This window comes from Artemia franciscana, chromosome 5, assembly GCF_032884065.1.
Source record: "Artemia franciscana chromosome 5, ASM3288406v1, whole genome shotgun sequence".
NCBI lineage: Eukaryota > Metazoa > Arthropoda > Branchiopoda > Anostraca > Artemiidae > Artemia > Artemia franciscana.
In genome coordinates this window covers 1731433-1751753 of record NC_088867.1, presented here as the reverse complement: position 1 = coordinate 1751753, position 20321 = coordinate 1731433, and the positions used below count along the sequence as shown (strand labels likewise).

At 33.1% G+C, this 20321-nt stretch overlaps 1 protein-coding gene across 1 annotated transcript; it reads right to left on the bottom strand.

Moving 5' to 3' along the window:
* Window positions 1-848: 848 nt before the first annotated feature.
* Window positions 849-19938, bottom strand: LOC136026857 (uncharacterized). Its single transcript, XM_065703579.1, has 4 exons — window positions 19866-19938; window positions 15191-15346; window positions 8144-8206; window positions 849-1202 (listed from the first exon to the last, which is right to left on the bottom strand). The coding sequence occupies exons 1-4, from the start codon at window positions 19903-19905 to the stop codon at window positions 949-951; spliced, it is 513 nt and encodes a 170-aa protein (XP_065559651.1). The 5' UTR covers window positions 19906-19938; the 3' UTR covers window positions 849-948.
* Window positions 19939-20321: the final 383 nt, after the last annotated feature.

Genomic DNA, 20321 nt, shown 5'->3' with positions numbered 1-20321 from the left:
GTTAGGGAGTCCCTCCCCCTTTTTTCAAAAATCAAGCAAATTTCCTCATGCTCGTAGCTTTTAATTGGTAAGACTAAACTTAATGAAACAGATATATTTGAAATAAGCGTAATAAACCAATGCTTTTGATATATTTATTATCAAAGTTCCGTTTTTTGAGTTTCGGTTGGATACAGCTCTAAGCTGTAAAATGAAGCTTTTTTGTTAAAATGTTCCGAAATAACCTATGAAAAAGTTGAAGCCTAAATTTCTTTTGTTGACAAAGGAGGGGAGATGGAACACCGAAAATAAATTTTAAGATCATGACCTCTAACCTATTAAATGTAGTAATCATACCCTCTTTTGTGCAAATAACTGCTTTGGTCTTTGTGCAGGAAATCAAACAAAGTTGACCTTTTTAAAAAAATAAAATTGCTTGCTGAAATAAGAGTCTTTCCACTCTACTCGCTCAAACACAGGAATGTTTTACTTAATTATACCTCTATCTAAATTTGAAGAGTTTTTCACAAAAAAATACAAAATTTGGTCTTAAATATAAAATTCTGAGGGTTCAATAACTTCCTTCTCGCTTCAAAAAGATTTACTCTCCTCCTTCCCATTTTCGGTTGAGGAGCGGGGCGTTGAGGAGGGAAAGCCCCTTTCATATGCGAAGTAATTTCTTTTCGTTTTAAGTTTAATGGTCGCTGCTTACTTTCAGTTAAAAAAACTTTTTTTTTTATTTAACTCTATACTTAAGGTTTGCTACCATATACTGTTTGAAAAGCATTTTAAAACCAGATAAAAGAATCGACTGATAGAAGTCTAAGTGAATGTAATTCAAACCTAAACTAGGAGCATAGGCTGAATAGTTATTGAATGCAAAATGTATTCTTCAGAATAAAATTTTATAAGATTTCAGCATTTTTGTCAGCAACATTAGAATTTGGACATGTAAAAAATTCGTCTTTATCACTGCTTTTGCTTCTTTCTGATATCAACGCTCATTCCTGGTGCTTGATAATTTAAAGCAGGGCGACCATTGGGGCCGATATTCGAGAAAGCAACATTGGCTCCTTTGTATCCTGATCCTGGCTGATAGCCTAGAGGCTGACCAAAGCCAGTGTTCAAGCCTGGGCTATTGAAGCCTGGACGATTGAATCCTGGGCGATTAAATGCTGGGCGATTGAAGCCGCTATGGCCAGAATTGAATCCGCTGCCATGCCCTAGAAGTAGGATGGATTGTTTATACTAAAATGAAATACGGAATCATCACTAGTTAGTTGTTGTGATTTGGAAAAATAAAAAAAAACAAACGAAATAGTTGAAAAGGAATAGTTGATTTTAGTATCAAACAAAAAATAACTGTATCCTTTTTTGGTACTAGAACCACCATAACTATAATCGGAAAAAAGTTTTGATGTTATGGTTCATAGTATCAATAGACTGCATTGTCAAGTTTTGTCTCTCTGATAGGATACAGCCAATTATGATTTCCTTTTACAAACGAACAATAAATTTTAAACTAACAATTTAAGAATACCCTGTCCTCCTCCTCCTAATTGGCTTTATTTAGTTGTCTGAGTTGGACCCAAGTTATTTGTTAGACAAAACATGGCTGTGCAATCGCAAAACTATTCCATGCAATATTTCAAAGATGCAAGGTTACGCAGACAAAGGTAGTAGCACTTGGAGGTAATTAGCATAGCCTGAGTGAGTTAAACTACTATATAGGTATATTTTAACTAAATTTTTAATATATAGAGTCTCTGTTATAGTTTCTATAATTTTGTGACTAAAGTATTATACTTTAATCAAATTTTGTCACTTATCATTATGATAAACCTAACTTCAGTTCTTGAATGTGGTCGCTGTAATATCTTAAATTAAATAAAAACAAGTTTTTTAACTGAAAGTAACTGAAAGTTTAAGCTACATTAAAACTTAAAGATCAGAAATTACTCCGTATATGAAAGGAGCTGTTTCCTCCTCAACACCCCGCTCTTTACGCTAAAGTTTGGCTATTTATCTCGATTCTACTTTTTAAAACAGTAAAAAAATATTTTGCGTAAAGAGCGGGTAGTTGAGGAGGAAACAGCCCCTTTCATATACAGAGTAATTTCTATCTGTTTTAAGTTTTAATGTCGCTCCTTACTTTCAGTTGAAGAAACTTTTTCATATTTTTTTTTAATGCTCTTTAAAAAAATGATAAGAAATCCTGCACCCCCATCATGCAAATTCTCTTCCCCCATGACAAATTCATCAATGGAAAGTTCACCCCGCATTACTCCTTCCCCCCAACCGAAAAAAACCCTTGAAAATGTCTTTACACTTCCCAATAACCATTACTATGTGTAAACACTGGTCAAAGCTTGTAACTTGCAGCCCCTCCCACGGGGACTCTGGGGGAGTAAGTCGTCCCCAAAAACAAAGTTTTTAGGTTTCTTGACTATGCTGAATAAAATGGCTATCTCAGAATTTTGATCCGGTGACTTTGGAAAAAATGAGCGTCGGAGGGGGCCTAGGTGCCCTCCAACTTTTAATTTAATTTAGAATGATTCATTTTGCGACATTCTAGGACTACTGGATCGATACGATCACCCCTGTGAAAAAAAAAACAAAAAACAAATAAACACGCATCCGTGACCTGTCTTTTGGCAAAAAAAACAAAATTCCATATTTTTGTAAATAGGAGCTTGAAATTTCTACTGTAGAGTTTTTTTTATTTAATACGCATGATAAACTCAACTGTAATGACAGTGCTGGTAAGCCAGTACACATAGAACATAGGCCTCATAGAGGCTTTGTCTTACGGCGAGCATGTTATACATTATTTCGGAATTTGTGATTCTTATAATTGGAGGGCCGAAACTGGGGAACTTCGGCCCGAGCTCTCGCTCTCTGAGACTCACAATTTAGACAATTTGTACCTTTTTTTACACAAGATCATTCTATATATAGATATATAAAAATAAGTTGTCTGTCTGTGTGTCTGTCTGTCAGGTGACGTCATGTTTCTGTGTCGACTGACGTCATGAAGTTAGTTGTCGTCATTTTTGCTATGACGGTGACGTCATTAAAGATATTTAAGACATATATGTTCACGTAGAAATCTATTAATGTTTAAGTTTAAAATGACTGATGAACTTACAATGGCAAAAGCCGATGAAGATGCTCAAAGAGTCTATGCCAAAAAACTTGCTGCTGATAGAGAAAGTCAGAAAAGAAAGCGTGCCGAGGAATCAAAAGAACAGCAAGGAAACAGGCTTGAGGCTAAAGAACGCAAAACCGCGCAGTTAGATGAAGATCCACCTGGACAGCGAGAGTCAAAACATATCAAAACTGAAAATGATAGCGATGATGATTGGGTTTGGGATTTTGAATTGGATAAGGTCATCAATGCCTACCAGATTTTAGTTAAAAAAACAAAGGTTCGGCGATATGTATTTCATAGTGAAGCTGAAAAATAAAGAAGAAAAAGAAAACTGAAAAAAGAAAAAATGTAAAAAACTAAAAAATACCAAAAAGAAAAAACACTCAAAGAGAAATTACAGACCGGGACACAAATGACGACCGGGACAGAGGGAATATAAATAACGTCCGGGACACTCAAAGAGAAATTACAGACTTGGATACCGGGACACAAATGACGACCGGGACACAGGGAATATAAATGACGACCAGGACACAGGTATTTAAGAATATCGTTCAAAGAAAAATTTTTAATTGTAAGAAGACCGTTGAAAGAGAAATTTCTAATTGCAAAATGACTGAAGAACCTACAATGGCAACGGTACCACCATCGAAGTAGATAACCAGTGGGTTGTTCCATATTCCCCATTATTATCAAAAACATTTAATGCACACTTAAACGTTGAATACTGTAACTCCGTAAAGGCAATCAAATACATATGTAAATACGTCAACAAAGGCAGTGACATGGCAGTTTTTGGCTTGCAGCCCGAAATCAAAGATTTCGACGAAATCGTACAATATCAGGCTGGAAGATACATAGGCAGTAATGAAGCTGTTTGGCGAATTCTTTCATTTCCGACACATGAACGTAGTCCAGCTGTTGTTCACTTAGCGGTACATTTACAGAATGGTCAACGTGTTTATTTCTCGGAAACCAACGTGCAACAAAGAGCCCTGAATCCACCGGATACAAAATTAACAGCTTTTTTTCGCTTTGCAAAAACGATTCTTTTGCAAAAAAACTGCTGTATACTGAAGTGCCTTCGTATTACACGTGGAATACTAAAAATAAAGTATTTGAACGTCGAAAACAGGGTAAGTCAGTCGACGGCCAACCTACCATCTTCAAAGATACCACGATAGGAAGACTCTAGACCGTTCACCCCAATCAACATGAATGCTTCTTTCTACGCCTGCTTTTGGTGAATGTACCCGGTCCGACATCCTTTGAGTATTTGAGAACTGTAAACGGTACTATACATGACACCTACCGTAGTGCATGCCAAGCTCTGAATTTATTGGAGAATGACCAACACTGGGATAACTGCATCAATGACGCGTGCGAAACGTCAACCCCAAGTCAAATTCGTGCACTGTTCTGCATCATTTTAACAACTTGCTCTCCATCAGCTCCTACAGAGTTATGGGAAAAATATAAGTCAAAAATGTCCAAAGATATACTCCATCGAAAACAGTTAGAGACGTCAGATATGACTTTTGATTTTACATCAGAAATTTATAACTACACTTTAGTTATTATAGAAGATTTGTGCGTACGTATGGCAAACAAACCTCTTCAGGATTTGGGAATGCCTTCACCTAACCGTATCGCTGCTGTTTCGACATGTGTAGAATTGGATCGTGAACAAAGTTACAGTACGAGTGATCTATTGTCGTATGTACAAAATAACATTTCCATGTTAACGTCGGAACAAAAAGACATTTATGATACGATAGACTCAATTTCAAGACGTATACAACTACCTGCTGATTTCTGTAATTTAGTGACGTCCAAAAATGAATTGATTGAAAAAGTATTTCCGAATATTCTAAAAAATTATAAAAATAATAAATGGCTAAGTGAAAGAGCGATTCTCGCACCCAAAAATATAGACGTCCACGAAATCAACAATATTGTTCTGACCAAGATTCGAGACCAGGCAGTCCTTTACAAGTCAGTCGACACAGTTTTGGAACCAAATGAAGCGGTTAATTATCCATCTGAATTTTTAAATTCCATAGATCTTTCAGGGTTTCCACCAGACGTGCTACAACTAAAAATAGGCGTACCAATAATACTTTTAAGAAATATCAACCCACCAAAGCTTTGCAATGGCACGCGACTTGCCGTAAAAAAAAACAATGGAAAACCTAATAGAGGCCACAATCTTGACAGGGCCTTTTGAGGGTGAGGCTGTTCTTACTCCTCGCATTCCCATGATTCCAACGGATCTGCCTTTTCAATTTAAAAGATTGCAATTCCCAATTCGATTAGCATTTGCAATCACCATTAACAAAGCTCAAAGTCAATCATTAGAAAAATGTGGTGTAGATCTTAATACTGATTGTTTTTCCCATGGACAATTGTACGTTGCATGTTCGAGGGTCGGTAAACCTGACAATCTATTTATATGCAGCGACAATTGGACAGCGAAGAATGTTGTATATTCGCAAGTTTTACGCAGTTAATTTGTATTGTATCTATCTATCTATCTATCTATATAAAAACGAGTTGTCTGTATGCATGTTTGTTTGTTTGTAAAAAGAGCGTTTGCATATGACGTCATTATTAGTACATACGGCTTTGTATATGTACAGACAATGGGAAAGCCAAGAATGTTGTATATTCGCAATTTTTACGTAGTTTAACTCCTGCAGACGAAATGAATGCTTGCCTGAAAAATTCTAATTTATGGGCACACGTTAAAATATTAAAATTAACTACAAATATGCGTGTCCGATTGCAAAACGATGACTCTGGTCAAACATTTTCAGATCAATTGCTGGCAATTGGAAACGGAAAGCTCCCAGTAGTGGGAAAGCCAAAAATGTTGTATATTCGCAATTTTTACGTAGTTTGAAACACATATATAAATCTATCTATATTCACAGGTGGGACACAGGGACACAACTACAATGGCGCGTAACTAATATGGCGCGTAAATTCCAAAATAAGGTCAATTTTCTCCGGCTCGTAACTTTTTAATGGTTAAGACTACATTTGATGAAACTTATATATTTAAAATCGGCATTAAAATCCAATTCTTTTGATGTATCTATTAGTATTAAAATTCAATTTTTTAGAGTTTCGTTTACTATTGAGCCGGGTTGCTCCTTACTACAGTTCGTTACCACGAACTGTTTGATTATTTTATTTATTTTTATATGTGTATATGCGTGTATGTATGCATATGTATATATATTTCTTTATTATTTCATTGGAGTTTATTTTATCTACTGATCTCCATAATTAATTTTGTCTATTCAATCTATTAGTCTACTTAGTTTTGTTTTCTATAGTTTTCATTTTATTTATATTTTCTTTTCTTCTCCTTTTTGCTCTTCTCTCTGTGAGTAAGTGATTATTTAATTTTTTTCTTTCTTCTCTGAGTAAGTGACTCGTTTATTTTCCCCCTTTCTTACAGGCCAAAGAGCCTTTGGGGGAATAGTAAAATGTAATATTGTATGTGTGTTTCATGATAAATAAATCTTATCTTATCTTACGTTTCCAGTCAGAAAGACAAGATGCTATGGAAAAAAGAATTTTGTTTCAATTTTTCTCCGAAAAAAATCAGGTGGAATATTCAGTTTTCTCGAAAAAAAATCCTAAGGAAGTAAAAGAGCGATACTCAAACCGAAAGGGAGCAGATATAGAAGCATTTGCTGTGAGTGGAGCTTAAAAAAACAAAATTAAGCTGAATGATCAATTCTAGCCTAAAATAAACACAAATTACTACAAAAATGATGTATCTAGGTCCCTTAGATATGCTAAAAGTGTCACCTGCACTTAACTGTAAATAATAATCCATTTCTATTAGTTTTTTTTTATATTCATTGCATTGAAAATTCAATACTGCGTGAACTTTTAAAAGTTCTTTTCTTTTCCCTCTTTAATTTGTCTGTTTTTCTTATTCTGATATGCACTAAATTCTTATCAATACTTTCTTCCTTTTAAATATGTCTTAGTCGGATTTTTAGAAATTCAACTGGTGAATCATTTACTGATTCAGCAATTCCATGATTTATTCCAAAAAAAGTTACCCTAGTCGTTTTAAAAACTTAATTTAAATCTTTGTAGGAAGTAAACTCGACGAAAAGATTTTTAGGAGAATAGTATTCTTTTCAAACAATACATTTCTATTGAAAATCGTATATGTATATGCACTAAGAAATACTTTTTTCTGTAGTCTTGGCTAATATAGGGTTTTACTTTTATTTCTGTCACTGAGGTTTGAACAAATAAAAATACCCGGTTTTTAATGCATGTCATTTCCAGCAAAATTAAATTCACTCTTTAGCTTTCCAGTAGATTTGATGGGGTGGTATCCCATTCTTTTTTTTTTTGTAGCTCTTGACTCTAAACGTTCATTAAAATTTTGATGTTTGTTGTTATGGTTGTTAAAATTGTGGCAAATAAAATCACGCGGTTTGTAATGTAATCATTTTCATTAAATCAAAACGGCACCCTAGCTTTCAAAGAGTCTGAGAAGGAGGAGAGGGGAGAGAATCTCATTTTTCGGACTTGATTAGTCTTGAGAATCATTTATCAAAACAAATGACACTTTAACATTTAAAGGATTTAAGGAGGGAGGAGAGGCAGTTCCACATGTAAAATCCTAAAACCACGTTTGTCAGATTATCAGTCCTTCACTCCTAGGCCTATAGAACTCAAACTCATGTAGAACTATCCAGTTCTCTCCTCCTCTGCCAACAGTTCCTTATTTAAAACGTTACTAATAAAAACATTAATTCTCTTTTATTTTTAGTTTATTTTTATCTTCTATTACTTAATGGTTTCTTATATGAAATTTTTAAACATATTGTTAACAGCACTTATAGGTAAGTTTTGGTTGTCTTAAGCTTTTTTTTCAGTTTGTTTCTATTCCTTCAAGTTCTTTCATTTCTTTATGTCTCTCATGCTTTTAAATGTTTTATTGACAAATAGATTACTGATTTGCTGGTACATACTTACCTGGTTTTGAAACAGATGTGTGGCTTAAAGAAGTTGAACTTGTTGTAATTGGTCGGCTTAAACCTATAAGAAAACAAAACATTTGAATTTCGTAGAATATGCAGAAAGAATAGTGTATATTGTTTATACTAGATGGGAGCATATATTCTATGACCATATATCCTATGATGCTTATGGTTATCAATTCAAGGGAAGGAGAGAAAAGTGAATCCACCCCAACCCCTTTGGTGTTGAAAAACACCTTTTCTGATATAATATCATTAAAAAATGGATTTTTCGTTTCTATTATTGAAAAATTAAGAATAAAACAACAAAATCTCCCCCTCCAGCTTTAGATTTTGAGTATACATTTTGACCTCCTATCCCTACACTATATTCTCGTGAATTTCAAACTCTGTGTTTGCTTATCCTATTTGATATTTTTGTGATATTTTTGACGTTTGATATATTTTTGACGTTATTTTTTATATTATTTGTTTTTGTTTAATTTCGTAGAATTTCGAATTGTCGAATTCCATTTTATTTTGTATTTTTATTCTTGTTATTTTTGACGTTATTTTTTAGGTTTGATGTTGATATATTTTTTTGTTGATATTTTTGACATTGTAACAAACGTCAAAATATCTGACTTCAGGCTGTTTCTGTAAGGTTTAAAGAGGATGAATCTTCCTTTTTTTTCTTTTTTTTTAAGAAATTCAGTGTAAGCCTAAGTCTGAGAAAGTACCGTAGCCTATTCAAATCTTTGGATTACAGACAAGAATGAGCTTATATTCAGGTTTTAAGTTATTTAATTTACACTTTAGGGGTCCATATTCAGATAGTCAAGGGGCTTAGGATATATAGTAAATATTTTCTTCATGTTGTTGAGGGGCAGCTGCTCCCTTACACCCCCCCCCCTCTTACCCTCAAACGACACCCCTGACTAGTTATAATAAAAATATCTTATTTTTTACTTTTCCGCTCGAGTTGAAAAAATGTGTTTTTAAAGCAAACAAACCGTAGCCTATTTTAATCTTTGGATTACAGACAATAATGAGCTTATATTCAGGCTTTAAGTTATTTAATTTACACTTTAGGGGTCCATATTCAGATAGTCAAGGGGCTTAGGATATATAGTAAATCTTTTCTTCATGTTGTTGAGGGGCAGCTGCTCCCTTACACCCCCCCCTCTCACCCTCAAACGACACCCCTATCTAGTTATAATAAAAATAACTTATTTTTTACTTTTCCGCTCGAGTTGAAAAAATATGTTTTTAAAGCAAACATGCCGTATCTAACCTTTTATTTGTAAATAAACTATAGTGTGATTTATTTTATTTTATTCATTTGTTTTTTACCACATTTATTTCCATTCTTTAATATTCTATCAAGGATTTAACATTGGAGGTGATTTTTTTATGTTACTTTTATTACATCTTTTGAATAAATTTTTAATTGAGTGCCTTTTTTTTGTCCTTTCTATGTTTTTTTTTAATGTAAGCAATAACCATCCGATAAATGGTGCAAAATCTCTTCCCCTTCATGTATTAACAAATATGTTACTGGATTAGCTCTTTTAGCGCTAATGGATTAGCACACATACTCAATGGATTAGCTTTGCATAGTAAAGAAAACAATATCAAAGAATATAATATGCATAATCTGTAATAACATAGGCAGTCTCTTTAAAATTGCTTAACCTCATTTATTGCTTTTAGGGTACTGCTGAATGTTGAGTTTAGGCTTGTGTGCTTTTAAAAAAACCAAGGGAACAATTTTAGGAAAAAAATTCTTTTGAAAAAATTCTATTGAAGAATCAATATCACCGACAGGATTTACCAAATTCACCTTCTATTAAAAAAAAATAAAAAAAATCATGTTCTATTAAAAACAAAACAAACAAGAAATGCCACAACAACAAAAGATAAAAACCATAAAAAAAAGTCTAAAGCAGAGTAAACGTGATTGATATTTATCTAACTGATACAATTCTGACCAAATACGTTCTACCCCTCTTGAAAATAGTAAGGCTTATAGAAAAAATTAAATAAAAGAAACAAGTTTTTTAATTGCAAGTAGGGAGCGACATTAAAACTTAAAACGAACAGAAACTAAACCGTATATGAAAGGGGTTCCCCTCCTCATAACCTCACTCTTTACACTTAAGTTTGACTCTTTCTCACAACTCTACTTTTTAAAAACAATAATTAAGACTTTTTTGTACCGGGTCCCTCTTTACTACAGTTCGTTACCACGAACTGTTTGAAAATTAATGAATCGTAGCCATAAGCTTATATCTTATTCCCTAAAAGTATTCAACTGTTTTGGAAAGCCACTGAAAAACAAAAATATAAAAGCGTTGATTTTTACCTTTTCAGAAATGGATTAACTTTTGTATTGGGCTTTTCAGAAATTTATACTTTGAATCCCTATTTATAAACTTCTGAATTTGTATTATAGGTGACAGATAACTCGTGTAATTCTTTAAAATGTTAAAATATCATCCATTTCAGGTAACTATTTATATCATCCATTTAAAGGATTACCTTATATTGTCCATTAAAAACTGTTTTAGTTTATATGGTAAAAGTATTCAGAATTGATTAAGTAGTCTTGCAATAACTTATAGATTTTGTATAAAAGATGCGAAGAAATAACAGAAAACTAAAAGCCAACACCTAATTTCACAGAAATGTTTAACTTATCCTATTTTGTGCTGGAGATTCAGCTTTAACGAGAACATACATCACCAGAAAATGTGATTTTTTTTTAAATGGAGGAGAATCTTACTTTAAAGTTTAAGAAAGAGAAGTCCCAAAATAACAGATACTTGTTAAGAAAATGTTGAAAATCATCTAAAAAAAAACAAAACAAAAACAATTTGAGTAATTTGGTCGCCTTGGGAAATTTCCTGTGGTGTCACCCCTTTCGGCTGACAAGCTTATCAGCTAAAAGAAATGTCAACTCAAATGTCACAGTCAAACCACAAATTATCAATAGCTCTCGATAATGGCCATTGTTCTGAGAAAATTTTACAACCTTGAAACTCCCAAAATGATGTCTAACCGTTGAAGTGTCCCCACTTCTAAATTTTGCCCCATATTACTTTTATACTTCTTCTGGCAAATACAGAAATGACCAAGGTACAAATATCTGCTATGGGGTGGTAGGAGGTTTATCCATATATATCTTGATGAGCCCCTCCAAATCCAATTTTACCGCCATATTATTTTCTGCTGTCTTCTATAGTTTCAAATATACACATTTTCTTATGATTATATTTGTAATTGTTATCTCAATTATACTTAGTTTTATCCTTTATTAGAGTTTTGCTAGTACCAGTGCTATTAGTTTTTCAGGATCTTTGCCAATGGTGCAAATATAAACAGCACAACCTAATCAAACAATTCGTGGTAATGAGCAGTAGTTGGAGCGACAAGGCTCAATAGTAACCGAAACTCTAAAAAACGGAATTTTGATACTAATAGATACATCAAAAGAATTGGATTTTTATGCTGATTTGAAGTATATAAATTTTATCAACTTTAGTTTTACCAATCAAAAGTTACGAGCCTGAGAAAATTTGCTTTATTTTGGAAAATAGGGGAAAACACACCCTAAAAGTCATAGAATCTTAATGAAAATCACATCATCAGATTCAACGTATCAGAGGACACTACTGCAGAAGTTCCATGCTCCTATCTACAAAAATGTGTATGTTCTTATTTTTTAACGGAAAACCGATCATAGGTGCGTTTTTATTTGTTTTTTGTTTTTTTCCCATGGGGTGATTGTGTCGACCCAGAGGTCATAGAGTGTCGCCAGAGGGCTTATTCTAATGGAAATTATAAGTTCTTTTGCCCTTTTTAAGTGATCAAAAAACTGGAGAGCTCCTAGAACCCCTCCCTCGTTCATTTTCCCCAAATCAACGGATCAGAATTTCAAGATAGCCATTTGGTTCAGCATAGTCGAAAAATCTAATGACTATGCCTTTGGGGACGACATAGTCCCTCAAAGTTCCCGTGGGAGGGGCTGCAAGTTACAAATTTTGAACAGGGTTTACATATAGTAATGGATATTGGGATGTACAGACGTTTTCAGGGGGATTTTTTTGGTCGGTGGAGGGGGTGAGGGGAGATTGTTGCGCGGGAGGATCTTTCCACGGAGGAATTTGTCATAGGAGAAAAGAATTTCCATGAAGGGGGTGCAGGATTTTCTTGCATTATTTAAAAAAAAAAACAATGAAAAAATAAATATGAAAAAGTTTCTCAACTGAAAGTAGGGAGCATCATTAAAACTGAAAACGAACAGAAATTATTACGCACATGAGGGGTGCATCTCCTCCTAAGTTCTTCGATCTTTACACTAAAGTGTTTTTAGTTATTTTAACTATTTATTCTACGACCTTTTTGATTCAGGGGTCATTCTTATTAGAATTGACAAAATTTAAGCTTTAGAGTAAAGAGCGAGATATTAACGAGGGAGCAAGCCCCCTCATATACGTAACAAAAATATACAAATATAGAAGTTCGTTACGTAAGTAAATTTGTAAATTACATATATTTCTTACTAATAAAAACATTCGTAAAAATTAAATGTTCTAGTTACCTTTTAAGTAGCCAAAAGATTGTAAACCTCCTTCCCAACTCTTATTTTTCTCATAGTCGTCCGATCAAAAGTAAGACAAAGCCATTTAGTCAAAAAAAAATTAATATGCAAATTTTATTTTAATTATTCAGGTGCAGAGAGCCAAAATCAAACATGCATTAATACAAAAACGTCCAGAAATTAGATAAAAAAAATCAAGTTTTCTTAACTGAAATTAAGTAGCGACATTAAAACTTAAAACGAACAGAAATTACTCCGTATATGAAAGGGGCGGTTCCTTCTTCAAAGCCCTGCTCTTTATGCTAGGGTTTTTTACTGTTTTAAAAGTCAGAGTAGAGAGAAAGAGTCAAACTTTAGCGTAAAGAACGAGGCGTTGAGGAAGGAACAGTCCCTTTCATATACGGAGTAATTTCTGTTTGTTTTTAAGTTTTATTATCGCCCCTAACTTTCATTTAAAAGAACTTGTTTTAGAACTTGAGAACTTGTTTTCAGTTAGAAGAAAGTAAAATGTACTTAGTTTAATACGGTTGGTTAATATAGTTATTATATTTCAAATAGCTAGTTTATTACCAAAAAGTTAAGTTTAATTGGACCTTACTAATAACCTTAGATATCTTAAGGAGATCCGATACCTTAAGGGATTACAATACCTCATCTATTGGTAGCTATATTAGTTTGTCTAAAATTTCTTTGGACCTGGTTTGGGGACTTTGCTACAACTTGTATAAAATATCCAATATGGAATATTGGATATATCCAGCTAATAAATAAATATCCAATTTAATAAACTTAATATTATCCAATTTATATTATCCAATTTAATTAATATTAATGTTAATTTGATTTTAATATTAATTCTAATATTTAATTTAATTAATATTATCCAATTTAAATAAAAAATATCCAACCTGTATAAAATGAACAATATGTTTATTTGGATAAAATAAACAAAGAAAATTAAAAGCTGACATTTACATTATTAGAAATCTTAAAACAAATCATTTAACTTATCCCATTTTATGCCGGGAATAGATATATTTAGTTTTAATAGAATTCACATCATTTAAACAAAAAGTGGGTCCTCCCGGAATGGTGTGGAAGGATGTCGTAACGTAATATTTCACGGAAATGGGAACTTCTTGGGAGGGTGTAAAGAGAGAGGTTTTGAATAGATTGGGATTGAGGAGGAGCGTTTGTAGCTGTGTTGGTCTTAGGTGGATTGGTGCTGCAATGAGTTGTTATTGGTGTATTATTTAAACGGGTAAATTTTTGTCAAAGGGTAAATTTACTTTTTAGTAATTTTTTTTACTAGAATTAAGGGTAATGTTTTTTAAAAACGGTTAATTTACTGCAGTGAATTGTTATTACTGTATTATTTAAAAGGGTAAATTTTTGTCATAGAGTAAATTTACTTTTTAGTATTTTTTTAACTAAAATTAAGGGTAAATTTTTTAAAAAGGGTAAATTTACTGCAATGAGTTGTTATTAGTATATTAATTAAAAGGGTAAATTTTTGTCAAAGGGTAAGTTTACTTTTTAGTAAATTTTTTTTACTAAAATTAAGGGTAATTCTTTTTAAAAGGGTTAATTTACTGCAATGAGTTGTTATTAGTGTATTATTTAAAAGGGTAAATTTTTGTCTTGTTCGATTAAATGGGGCAAAATTTTCTTTTTAACTCGTAGGAAAGGGCAGTCCCTAAAATGCTCTGGCATACCTTGCAGGAAAATGCTAATTATCGGCTCAGAGATAATATCATTTGAGAAATTGGGTAGTTTTGGGAGTTTCTTATGGTAATACTTACTTTGATTGAAAACATTGGGTACTCATGGGGCCTAAGCCAAACCATAAATTTTCAGTATTTCTCGATGAGAGCTTGTCTCCTGAGAGAGTTTGCTAATTGGCCCTTCGTCTTTGAGACAGTTTTCCGACCCAGATGCTCTCAAAATGATTTGAAGGTTTTGGATCCCCTTAATGTAAAACTATCTATCAGTTATTTATATGATTGCTTCTGATGTATGAATTCCTAGAAGAAACCCTCCTTCCCCACAAAAAACTTGTATTTAAGCACTCGACTTGGCTGCACCACAAAAGACAATCCCTAGTTCATCAACTACCCCCTGTCCCACTAAACGAAAGATATTGGGCAAGATCTGTCTTTATTATTTCTGTATTATTTATGCATAGAATAAAATTCAGTATGGAAGATCAGCTAAAAAAAAATCTAAAAAGATGTCGAATCTAAAAGATCTAAAATCTAAAAGATGTCAAATGACAAATTACACTTTACAGCCCAATTTTCAAACTAGGTAAGTATTATCAATTGGTAAAATTCGTCAACCTTCGCTAATGGATATTGCAAAAATACACTAGCAATCATTAGTTTGGAAACTCAGGTTTTAAATATATTTTTATAAGGTATCCTCCCAAGATCACACAGAGATAAAAGTAAGAAAGCCTACCAAAGAATTTCCCCTTCGGCTCCTCTTTACCGACTGGGTCAGCTTCGGGGTCGGCTTCTGGACTTGCTTCACGCCTGAACTTGAATCTTTCAATGCTTAATCTTTCCCTTAGATCGTTCTCTGAAGAGTCGTAGTCTTCGGGAAACGGCTGAGCGACTAAAATTAGAAATTTTCTCTGATAAATATAAACAGAAATTTATGATATCTGATTTCGTTGAATTTCAATTTACAGGCTGCAAACTAATTTTATGCTAAAAGTGGAACCAAAAGTAGCCCAAATATTTTATCAGTCAAAATAAATGAAAGTAGGAACTTCAAACAAAGTTTTGAGAAATAGCAACCCATCTTTCATTTTCTTTCCTTCTCCTTCTCCATTGGCGACAGGGGAGAATTAAATGTTTTATATTTGATTTTTGTCTTGGGATTGCATAGGTCAATGTCAATCGACATCCGTTGTGAATTAGATCTAACTATGAAAATGGCTATTTTAGCCATTATACCAAAAAAGAAACCACCTGTTTTATTATTTATTTTTTATTGTTTCGCCTTTTTGGAGTGAGTCTAAATCTCTCCGACTTCCCCCCTAAACTGCCACTGGTATTGAACGGGGATGTACAAGAATAGAGGACACCTATGTTAAATAGAGAACTTTGAATTTTGTTCCTGAGAATTCATTTTCATTTGTTTTTCCTGGAATCGACTAAATGTTTTATTTTTGTTAAAGGGATTTTTATGCTGTTTTCCGTTTTTTCTCGACATCGCTATTGTGTACTCTACATGTTGTTTCTGACTTTCGTGGGCAGAAACACAAAAACAGATAAATAGATAAATAAAAGCATTAATTTGTAAACAGCATAGGCACACAATATTTGCAATATACTGAAAGATTTGAAGCTTTAGCTGCTTGCTTTTGAACCCTTGATTTAATATTTAGATCCAACTTAGGAAAATACTTTTACAAAGAGAATAAACAACTATAAAGTTTATTTTATCTGATTTAAACCCATTTATCGTGTCACTAAAAACAAAAACAAACAAAAAACAGCATTACGCAATGTATCAACATTTACAATTATTAAATAAAAAAAATTTCAACCCCCCTCATATATGTAATAATTTTTGTTCGTTTTAAGTTTTAATGATTATCCTAGCTTTCAGTTATCTGATCGTTTTTAGAATAATGGTGGAAAATTTGGCTCCTCCTCCATGGAAAGTTCTCTTCTCCCATGAAAAATTCCTCCCAAATACCACCCTGCCCCCCACCGGAAAAATCAAACCCCTGGAAATGTCTTTTTACTTTCCAGCAACCGATACTATACGTAAACAATGGACAAAGCTCATAACTTGGATCTCTTCTCCGGTACTGTTGGGGGCTCAGTTATCCTGAAAGACATGGTTATTAGATATTTTGAAAAGGCTATGTTGAACAAATGGCTATCTCAAAAATTTGATCGGGCGACTTTGGGGTAAAGATGATCGTGGGAGGGGGCTAGCTGCCACCCAATTTTAGTTTTGCTTCAGAATGTCACCTCAACAGAAATGTGAAATGCAATATTTGAATATTTAGCCTTCATAGCATTATTTTAATTTTAGATTAATTTTGAGAAATGGTTAAGTAGTATATCCAAATTTTTTGTAAACCTACTGTTTTGGCTGCATAATCGGGATTTGAACTTAAAACCGTTGTCTTAACCACTTAGTCAACTCAACCAGCTAAGCTCGAAATAAAATAAAGTTATTCTACTTTTTATTGGAAATAACCAAGGTAGCCACTGTAGCTTCAGAATTTACACTGCATAAAATAAAAATAATTTGAAAAACTGACAATATAAAGCCCTAGTAAACATGTTGAAATTTTTTTGAAGCGATTTGAATTTTAATCAGTATTAATTAGTCGCGATAAAGACTTGTATTTTTCTAAAATAGTACTGCTACTAAGGGAATGTCTGCACAGCACAAAAGTGCCTCAAAAATGAAGTCTTCCATACTGTCTGAAGTCTAATATTCTTTTAGTTTGAGTGGACTTTCAAAAACAAGGTAAAGCACAAAAATTTGCTATTTTAAGAGAAATAACTTGCTTGTTTATTTTTGAAAATGAAAAATAGCAAAGATACATTAATGCCATATTTAAAATAAATTTAACATATCGAAAGCCCAGAAATCCAAACAAATAAATAATCCATTTATTGTCAAACTCGTTAGTTAAAATTTTAGTTAATAAAAGTACTAGAAAAAGTAAAATGTTATTTCAGAACGTCTCCAAGATGTAGTAAATCAGTTGTTTAGGTAGCAAACCAATGATTTGAAAATGCTATATAACCAATATCTTAATCACTCAGTCTGCTCAACCCGCTAAATTCGAAATGAAATAAATTATCCCATGTCTTTATTAGATAAACTTAAAATATGCTTCAGAATTCAAACTGCATGAATTGACTAAGAAATCACAATCTAAAGCTCAAATCAATAAATGACAAAAATATGGACTAAACCCTGATAAAGGTTTCGACTCCCTTTACTAAATCTCCGGTTCAAAACTTTTAATTTGAATCCCCCCGCGATTTAAGTTAGGTAAACTAGTAAAAAGTCCACCTTGACGCCATTACTGTAACCCCATACATGCAGGGTTTTTATTTTAGGAATACAGACACTTTTTGATCATAAAATATCTAATAGCCATATGCTTTCTCTTTAGTAAGAGCAAGATTAATCATTGTAATTTATTAAATGAAAAAAACAAGTTTTTTTAACTGAAAGTAATGAGCGACATTAAAACTTAAAACGCACAGAAATTACTTCGTATATGAAAGAGGCTGCTTCCTCATCAACGCCCCGCTCTTTACGCTAAAGTTTGACTCTTTCTCTCAATTCTTCTTTCTAAAACAGTAAAAAACTTTAGCGTAAAGAGCGGGGCGTTGATGAGGAAGCAGCCTCTTTCATATACAAAGTAATTTCTGTGCGTTTTAAGTTTTAATGTCGCTCCTTACTTTCAGTTAAAAAAACTTGTTTTTTTTAATTTAATTTCTGAACGTTTTTGAATCAAATGCATGTTTTGATTTTGGCTCTCCGCAGAGGAATAATCAAAACGAAATTTGCATATTTTTTTTTTTGGCTAAATGGCTTTCTCATAATTTTGATCGAATGATTTTGAGAAAAAAAGAGCGGGGGACGAAGCCTAGTTGCCCCCCGATTTTTTGGTTAATTAAAAAGGCAACTATAACTTTTAATTTTTTACGAATCTTTTTATTGGTAAAAGATTTACGTAACTTATAAATTAGCTTACGTAAAGAACTTTTGTATTCTCATGTTTTTATTACATATATGAGGGGATTCGCCCAATCGTCAGTACCTCGCTCTTTACACTAAAGCTTAAATTTTATCCCAATTCATTAAGAATGACCCCCTGAATCACAAAAGCCGTAGAATAAGTAGTTGAAATTACTGAAAATACTTTAGCGTAAAGAGCGAGGTATTAGAAAGAGGTGAGCCCCTCATATGGGTAATAATTTCTGTTTGTTTTAAGTTTTATTGCTGTTCCTTACTTCCAGCTGAAAAAGCTTTTTCACTTTTATTTTTTAATTGTTTTTTTTAAATAATGCTAGTAAATCCTGCTCTCCCTTCATGGAAATTTTTTTCTCCCATTACAAATTCTCGAAGGAAAGTTCCCCCAGTATATCCTCCTCTTCTCAACCCCTCCCCCAAACCAAAAAAATCCTCCTGAAAACGCCTGTATACTTCCCAATAACCATTACTATACATAAGCACAGGTCAAAGTTTGTAACTTGTTGCCCCTCCCACGGGGACTGTGGGGGAGTAAGTCGTCCCCAAAGACATAGTTATAAGGTTTTTCGACTACGCTGAATAAAATGGCCATCTCAGAATTTTGATCCATTGACTTTGGGAAAATAATTAGCGTGGGAGGGGGCCTAGGTGCCCTCCAATTTTTTTGGTCACTTAAAAAGGGCACTAGAACTTTTCATTTCCGTTAGAATGAGCCCTCTTGCAACATTCTAGTACAACTGGGTCGATACGGTCACCCCTGGGAAAAAGAAAAAAAAAAACAAAAAGACAAAAAAACAAATAAACACGCATCCGTGATCTGCTTTCTGGCAAAAAATGCAAAATTCCACATTTTTGTAGATAGGAGCTCGAAACTTCTACATTTGGGTTCTCCGATACGCTGAATCTGATGGTGTGATTTTCGTTAAGATTCTATGACTTTTAGGGGGCGTTTCCCCCTATTTTCTAAAATAACGCAAATTTTCTCAGGCTCGTAACTTTTGATGGGTAAGACTAAACTTGATGAAACTTATATATTTAAAACCAGCATTAAAATGCGATTCTTTTGATGTAGCTATTGGTATCAAAATTCCATTTTTTAGAGTTTTGGTTACTATTGAGCCGGGTCGCTCCTTACTACAGTTCGTTACCACGAACTGTTTGATTACGGTTTTAGTTAGATGAACTCGTGAGAGGTCCAATCTAATGTAGAGCGGACAGGCACTGCCATCTGATTATGCCAGAGAAGCCCTTTGCCAGCTATAAGTGCTCATGTAAGCTTGGCCTTTAAAATATTGTATTTATACTATATATCATATGCTAATTTCAAGTTTAATCTCGTGTTCCATGTTTTGGATGTCCTCCTGTGTTTTGAAAAAAATAAAAACAAACTTACCGACAGCTGTCACTAAAATAGCAAGATAAAGTACTTTCATTTTGCTAAATACCTTATTACTGACTGCATACAAATATTCATTACTTTATATATTCATCGTCATTTATCTTTTCTGATTATTATTTTGCAACCGGATAAATTGTGTCGTAAAATTGTGATATTTAAAACCAAGAATTGTGCAATTAACCACAAGCTTCAATTTCTTGTAAATTCTTGTTGTTCAGAATTGTTTCTTACAAAATTACACAATTTTTACTGGGCCAAATCAAAAAGACTTTACTTTAGTAAATTTTACAAATCTTCCAAGCTGTAATTCGATCCATTTCCTTCTTTGAAATTTCTGTGAAAATTAAACTTCGACCGTTATATCAAATTTGGTGTTGCTTTTTCAATTTTGGTTGAAAAAGGTTCAATTTGGTTTTCAATTTTCAGTTCAAATTTGGTGTTGCTTTTGGT

Coding starts and splice junctions, on each gene's coding strand:
- LOC136026857 (XM_065703579.1), bottom strand. CDS start 19,905: ATGAAAGTACTTTATCTTGCTATTTTAGTGACAGCTGTCG. Junction 8,207..15,190: donor GCCGAAGGGGAAATTCTTTG/GTAGGCTTTCTT, acceptor GTTTTCTTATAG/GTTTAAGCCGACCAATTACA. Junction 1,203..8,143: donor CACATCTGTTTCAAAACCAG/GTAAGTATGTAC, acceptor TCCTACTTCTAG/GGCATGGCAGCGGATTCAAT.